The sequence below is a fragment of the Penaeus vannamei genome, chromosome 6, assembly GCF_042767895.1.
Source record: "Penaeus vannamei isolate JL-2024 chromosome 6, ASM4276789v1, whole genome shotgun sequence".
In the NCBI taxonomy this organism is placed as follows: domain Eukaryota; kingdom Metazoa; phylum Arthropoda; class Malacostraca; order Decapoda; family Penaeidae; genus Penaeus; species Penaeus vannamei.
Window position 1 is genome coordinate 25,261,171 of NC_091554.1, and position 7,500 is coordinate 25,268,670.

General features: G+C 36.3%; 1 protein-coding gene across 1 annotated transcript in view; it reads right to left on the minus strand.

Moving 5' to 3' along the window:
- Positions 1-7,500, minus strand: part of LOC113821811 (huntingtin-interacting protein 1) — a gene marked incomplete at its 5' end in the record, with an annotated part of 72,460 nt that overhangs the window by 11,330 nt on the left and 53,630 nt on the right. The window contains 8 exon segments of the mRNA XM_070122768.1: positions 2,584-2,755; positions 2,895-3,006; positions 4,023-4,220; positions 4,799-4,937; positions 5,082-5,222; positions 5,421-5,576; positions 5,894-6,088; positions 6,339-6,504. Of these exon segments, the coding sequence (XP_069978869.1) occupies positions 2,584-2,755; positions 2,895-3,006; positions 4,023-4,220; positions 4,799-4,937; positions 5,082-5,222; positions 5,421-5,576; positions 5,894-6,088; positions 6,339-6,504 (1,279 nt within the window).

A 7,500-nucleotide genomic window follows, 5' to 3' on the forward strand; every position in this document is an offset into this window, starting at 1 on the left:
GAAGTCCAACCTAAGACACCATTTATCTTGTGTGACACACCAAGCCAGAAAATCCTTCAAAGGAATTTTTCTGCCTATATGTTAAGAATTCTATATCTGTTGTTTTGGTAGTCCTGTTTTGTATTTGGCTGAGGAAAGCTGTCTGGCTCCTAACACATTTCAACATTTATACTTCCTAAAATGTTTCCAAAAACCTAATGAAACTTATAAATTGGTAACCATTATTACCAAGCATGAAATTTCTATGTATGTGCAAACAAAATCAATAAATTGAAATTACAATGTACATGGAATGTATATTATGTCATCCACAACCAATGGGTTAAAATCTCTTTTTAGCCTCATTTCCTAAAGAATTATGTGAGCCACAGCCAAAAGCATAAAGAGGGGGGTAAATGAATGTTTCAGATACTCCTAACTGTTCATTTGAGTATCTGACTGCATGTGATGCATAGGTTAATTTACAATTACTTTAATTGCTAGTCAACATTTTCATTCTTTGTGAAGTATCACCATAACAAATATATTTCCCTAGTTTTTTCAGAGAAATATCTTTGCAAAAAAGGTGGCTTGGAAGCACTTGCTATGTGCCTATTATGTAGAATTAGGAAATACACTCAACACTTGAAAATTCAAACTTAAACAATTTTAACTTCTGTTATTTCAATAGCCATAGATTCTTCCAACCTACCCACTGCTTATATCAAACAAAGGTTGATATATCACTAAGCCAGTGAGTTCAACTATTATGTGTTTTAAGATAGCCATAGAATATTACAGAACAGAATGTTATTACATATCATTAGAATCCTCTGAGACATATTGCAATAAAAGTAAAACATGCAAGGGTATTTTCTCAATACATAGTAATTATTGTTCAATCTCCTTTAACCCATTTATGACAGGTGTCCCACATATGTGACACCTGGAAAAATAAACACTGTCCATGTGACGTTGGATTGGAGCTTGCGCAGGCAGATTCCGGGCCAGCCCTGCGTATCGATTTTGTAGCCACCCAGAAACTATTATTTTCGGCTTCAAAATATACTAGCATCAGTGGGTTAAATTCATCTTTGTATTACATACCAATGAAACTAAGATACTGCAAAAATTTGAGCCAGAAATTCCAATAATTATTATCTTTACTTTAATCATTAATCAAAAATTATCATCTTATGACGTACGTCTGATTAGCTGGCAGACCTTTTACTCGGACAGAGGTAGCCGCTTGCTCATTTGCTGGGCCATGCACCAACATTCTCCCCTCACACTCTGAAATCCTTGACCTCCACCACCGCTCTACATGTTTTAGATGATATATATTGGTACACAAAATTTCTTCTGATTAAAAGAAAAATATTTGACACATGTTGAGAAGGCCAAACAATGCATAGATAAAACTTTCAGCTTAATTCAACCTAGGTCTCCCACAATTACATCAAGTTATTGAGAGGGTACTGTAATTTAAATATTTCATATTAGTTCACATGAGGTTATAGAGGTAGAGTCCAATTACCTTTAAACTTAACGCCTGACCGTAATCAGGATTTAGCAGCTACTCTAGCTAAAGCCAGAAATGGATCTGGAGGAGTTATGCTCTAAATGTAATCATGACTTTCATTTCTGGAAGATGAGTAGTATATGTAATTTCTGCATCCTTTAGAATTTGAATCATAAAGATAATTCACATTAGTTTTTAATATTATCTATTTCCATTCATGCCATTCCTATGGGTCCTTTCCTCACAAGCCAATCCTTCCATACCTCAAGTGGCCATGGCTATGAATACCATGTATAGCATAAGATGGAGGCTTTTTGACCTGTATAATGTATGATAGTACAAGTGATGACAGTGAGTGAGAAAAGGACATTCCACTGATGGGTGAATATCAGGTATGGTTGCAGTTCCAAGTTATATTGGTTGCAAATATTAAGATTAATCAAATTTCATACTGATGCTTCGGATAACGACATATGAGACACCTGAAAAAATAAACATTGCCAGGCGTCCCGCCAGTGTGACACTGTATCGGGGCTCGCAGTCTGACACAGCAGTGGGCCGTGGCCAGAGCGCGGGCAGAGTCTGGGCCAGCCCCGTGCTTCGATTTTATAGCTGCCCAGAATCTTTTATTTTCAGCTTCAAAATATACCGGCGTTAATGGGTTAAACAAATAAATTTCACTTCATTTGCAAAGCTAATACAAAACCACTTGTCTCTCATTTACTTTGTGAAATTTTCAAGAATAGAGTTCCTTGTGAGAAATGTAGAAAATATATGAATGAAAACAAATAACTTCACAACACAAGATTTATTCTGCAAGTTTCAATTACATCTTTATTAGAAATATACAAACATATTTCTGAGAAAGATATTATAGAAACATATCAAATATATCTGTTACACTTTCATGCTATTCATTCTCATTCATATTTTTTCTACTTCGTTTTTATATCATCTTCAGATTACATAGTCAGGATTAAAATTAATAGTCTTCTTTCCCCTTGATAGTACATCATGAGCACCTTCTTCCATCTGCTCAGCAGACCACTAACATACCATGACAACAGAGCTACAAAGCTTACCTCTAGCTGCATTCCAGTGTCATTTGCTCTGGAGTTCTCTAAGAGTCGAGTGAACTTATCAACTGCATCCCTAATGGCCAAGTCCATTGCCTCCATCTCCCGCTGAACAACCTCCGCCATGTCCTCTTCTCTTGGACTCTGATCCTCACAAAGAGACACTAGTGTGCAACATCTACAACAGTATGAAAATAAAGGTTAACACATAAGCATGTTTATGATACTAAGATGATATTATTTTTACTTACAATATGGTAGTTTTAGAAATGAGGCAAAACATACTGGCCTTGAAAGAGAAAACACAAGACACAAACCTGTCAAACTGCTCCTTTATGTAAGGAATGTCCTGTATGCTTTCCTTAGAGCGTATTCTCTCCATGGTTTCCATGCATTTCTTGGCAAACACTTCTAAGGCTGCTACAAGATCTAGAAACACCATACACATGATTACCATTGTCATTCTACTGGTGTGGGTATTTGGAGTGGGAGTCTGTGTGGGTGTGGGTGTGGGTGTGGGTGTGGGTGTGGGTGTGGGTGTGGGTGTGGGTGTGGGTGGGGGGGGGGGGTGTTGGTCTGGGTGTGGTGGGGGGGGTATGGTTGGGGGAGGGGGTGGGGTGGTCTGTGTGGGATGTCTGTGGGCATTTTAGAGTGTGTGTGTGTTTGTAGGGGAGATGGAGTCAGTCCTCCTTATGTGCACATTCAAATGGAAGGAAAGTATCTTCTTTTAAATGTTAAATAGATGCAAGGTCTCTTCCTAGAACTCATTGTTCTTGCACTAATCAAAAAAAAATTAATACTTTCAACAATTTTATTTTCTATATATAGTTTTACTTTAAATGTGTTTTATTTTATGTAATTATCTTTTAGATGGTTAAAAAAAGCAATCATTAAGCACTGAAAGAAAGAACATGTTACACTGTTGCAGATATGTATTGAGTAGGAACATTTACAATGGCTGCATCTGTACTGACCATATATACTTTATTCTCCTACACAATACTGTTTAAAGAAAATTTGCATTTTTGTAGTTTTGAGGGGGGAATACCATCACATTCCTCCATATGCTCAAATTCAAATGGGTGGGAAATATTTCTAAAAATGAAGGTACAGTCTCTCTCAACGACTCATTGCTCCTGCACTGCTTTGGAATGAATTTATAATTAATTTAATTCCTAATGTGTTTTATACAATATGTACTTCTCTTTTACACAATTTAACAAAAACTATAGAAACTAAAAGAAAGAAAAGGATATGCTTTGCTGATAAAAATTATGTAATTAGGTTTATAACAGTTACTTCTGCATTCAATATGTAGACTTGAACACCTGTGGATTTTGGTATCAATAAAGGGGTACTGGAGCTAATCCAGGACAGACAGTGGCTGAGGCAGACACTCCCAGCCTGACAGACAGACACACACACACACATGAAGAATCACTTACTTTCTGCATGTTCAATGTTTGGACTTGTATGTGATGTTGCTTTAGCATAAAGCAGAAAAACAGATGCAAAATGAGCAGCACTGGAAATGCTGGCCACCAGGCTTGGTGCAGTATTGAAATTGTTTAAATAAGTCTCATGGGCATTTGAAAGACTTGATAAAGCATTATCCACCAAGGTCTGATAAACCAAAGTGTATTCTGAAATAAAGAAAAAAATAATTCATTTAAAAATTATCCTTCCAACTGTGCCTATGTTTATAAAAATAAAGACATTCTTATATATTAAATTTATGTGGCAAACTATATTTACCACAGAACTTGCACTTAATATCACTTACATTCTGACCACCATATTATATTTTAGTTCCAAGAATTTTTTTAAAAAGAGGATATTTTGGCTTTATAATGAATATGAAGCACATGAAGATGAAACTTTACAATCTGAGCAATGATCATACATTTGAATTCAAAGAACTTTGAGCATTTTCTAAATTCTGAAAAGCTTCCAGTGTGGGAGTGAAATACTTGGCAGGGATGTCTGGAAGTGGTTTTATTAGAAGAGTTTATTGTCCTTAAGTGGATCTTTTTAAAATTTCACAACTCCATGCACAACAATACATAATGTACATAATCCCAACTGAGCTTTCAATATGACTGATATTATATTGAACATTTATTCTTATTCATCTTTATTTGTTATCCTTAGTTTCATTTTTCATTTTCTTAATGACACACCTAGTAAATACAAAGCAATATGTTTATGCAAGAAAACTCACCTGGCGTGCATTTGACAGCAGTGTGGGCTTCATGGTCAAAATGTGAGAGTGCATTAGCCATAATGACAAGTGCCCCGTCTACTGCTCCTTCTACACACTTGTGAACTCCAGACTCCCACTCATTGTGTATCCCTTGAGCCTGGTCCAAGTGTATCAAAATGCAAAGTTTAGTTAAAACGCTTTTAAGCAAAAAGAATATCATCTAGCAATAATACAATTGTTCCATATGCCATAGTTTAGACCTAACATTTGTTTAGAGTTTTCTATATATTTAAAATCTCACCTCAGATGTAAATCTGACACCTTGTGCCTCCAACTGGCTTTGAAGGTTGGACATGCCAGCCTGCAACTCTTTCACTTGACATAGGGCCTCATCCCTCTCTGTCCTTGCTGCACTCAACTGCTGGTGAAGTGACTGGGCTTCCTAGAATGAATTTCATTTCACTGTTATAATACTAAGCTACATTCTGTATTTCATCTATCATTGCATTTTAAAAAAGATCATTATATTTACAAAAAACAATTTTGTAATATATCTCACTCTATAAAAAGGGATTCTTTTGATGAACAAAGTTTTTCTTTCTCTCATTTTGTGAGCAAAACAAGCAATACTAAGGCTCACCAGCTGTGCCGATTGTACAGAGTTTTGCTGGGTTTCTGCTTCATGGACCATCTGTGCCTGCAACCGCTGAAGATTAGCTGCAGCCTCATCTTGACTTCGCTGACTTGTTGATAAGGCTTCACGAGCTTGGCCAAGTTCCTTATCTAAGTCCGCTTTCTAAAACCAGAATTTTTTTGTGAAACAAGTGAAAGCAATTTATAGTTAAAAGAAATGACCTTAAATACAAAATTACAGTGCTAACATGCATAATTCATCTTTCTAAAATCATGTTAATTACTTCCTCCCACACAGTTCACAAGAATCACTTTGTCCTTAGCATCAAGAATCACCACAGAAGGATAATAACCAACTGATCATTCAGCAAGGTTCTTAAACAAAATTTCTTTCTGGTTGAAACAAGCACTATCACATTTAATTTTTGCTTTTATGTATGTAATCTACTTATTTCAGTTGAATAATCAGTGTTCACTTACACTCCTGATGAGATTGATGTGCTCATCCCGTAATTTCTGATAAACATCCTTCATTTTTACGAACTTCTCTTCTGCTGTCCTCCTTCTGGTTTCCTCTGCAGCCAGGCGAGTGACTGCTTCAGCACTGGCAGCAGCAGCTTCTACCTGAGCTAGGATTGATTCTCTGCTTTGTCTCTCTGCTAACAATTCACTGTCCTGTTTGCATAAAAAATAATGAAGACTGTAAAACAAAGGTCACACAAATCAAAATACCTTCACATCAAAAGGGACTCTAATAAACATTTTCAGGAAAGCACAAAAATTTATTTATCAGACCTTGTGACAAGAATTAACTATGAACAAACGAGTTCTAGCTACCATTTTCAATTTAATGCAATATAAAGTAAAAAAAAAAAAAAAAAAAAAAAAAAAGAAATCATAATCTACAAAGATATCAAAATCTTACAAGCTCTGCAATAGTTGACTCCAGATCATTTATCCGCAGTCTCAGTTGTTCTTCGTTGTGGGTGGCTTGGGATCTAGCTCTTTGTACTTCTGCTCGCATGGCTTCCAGCTCTCCATGAAGGGCATCAATCAGCGACTCTCTCTCAGCCACAACCTCAGCAAGGGATCTTCCATAGGTCAGAAAGAAGCACTTTAGAGTCACTCTAACTCATTCCATTTATTTATTAATTATACTATCTTCTATTCTTTTGTATCTTGATCTCAATTCATCTTGGGAAAAAAAAAATAATTCAACAAGTTTAGTTGGAAGTCTCGGAACAACAACTTTTTAAAGCCACTGTAGAGATGAACCCATTGGATCCAGCTGATTCGCTTACATCATGGAGCCCAAAATATGAGCAATAGACTTACTTGAGCAGCCACTCTGCTGGATATGCAGCATGTAGGCTGTATGCAAGCAAACACTCACGTAGTGAGAAGACTCCATGCTTCCCCTTTCCCTGTTATTTTCTCTTTATTAGCATAAGCATTTTTAGCTTTCATGCCATTTTCCAATGTCTATATTTGTCATTTGATATGCTGTATCCAGAATGTATTAAAACTATTTTCCTTACATAGACTATATCATCTCTAAGTAGTCCTTAACTCAGTGCAATAATAATAAGTAAAATTTAGTAGTTTGGGTAATTTTCTTATTTTTTTGTAATATCAAATTTTCTGTAATACAATATGTGCATGGAAATAGCAGCCTCCCTGAATCCAGTGCTCTTCCAGTCATGGCTCACAGACAGTAAATTCCACACTCGTTTATCAATGGAAATAATGCAAAAGCCCCTTTCTACATGCCAAATGAGTCTAAACACTATCCAAGAGTTTTGTACACTCATGGCAAGTCTTTCCCATCACCCCTGCCTTCAGCAGAAATGTTTAAAATTATAAGTTTGCATCACCCTGGACATAGCTAGATTTTCCTGTGACAGCACATCCACGTTCCCTGTCCTTCAGGCCAAATTTTTTCATGGCTTGATGGTTACATCATCCAGATCATAGAGGTTAAGACAGGACTAACTCAACACCTATCACAATGAAAGGGTTCTTACAGCCATTATACTTTACAGGGTTTCACTGTCTCCAAGAAGTTAATTCAATACCTGCAAAATTAG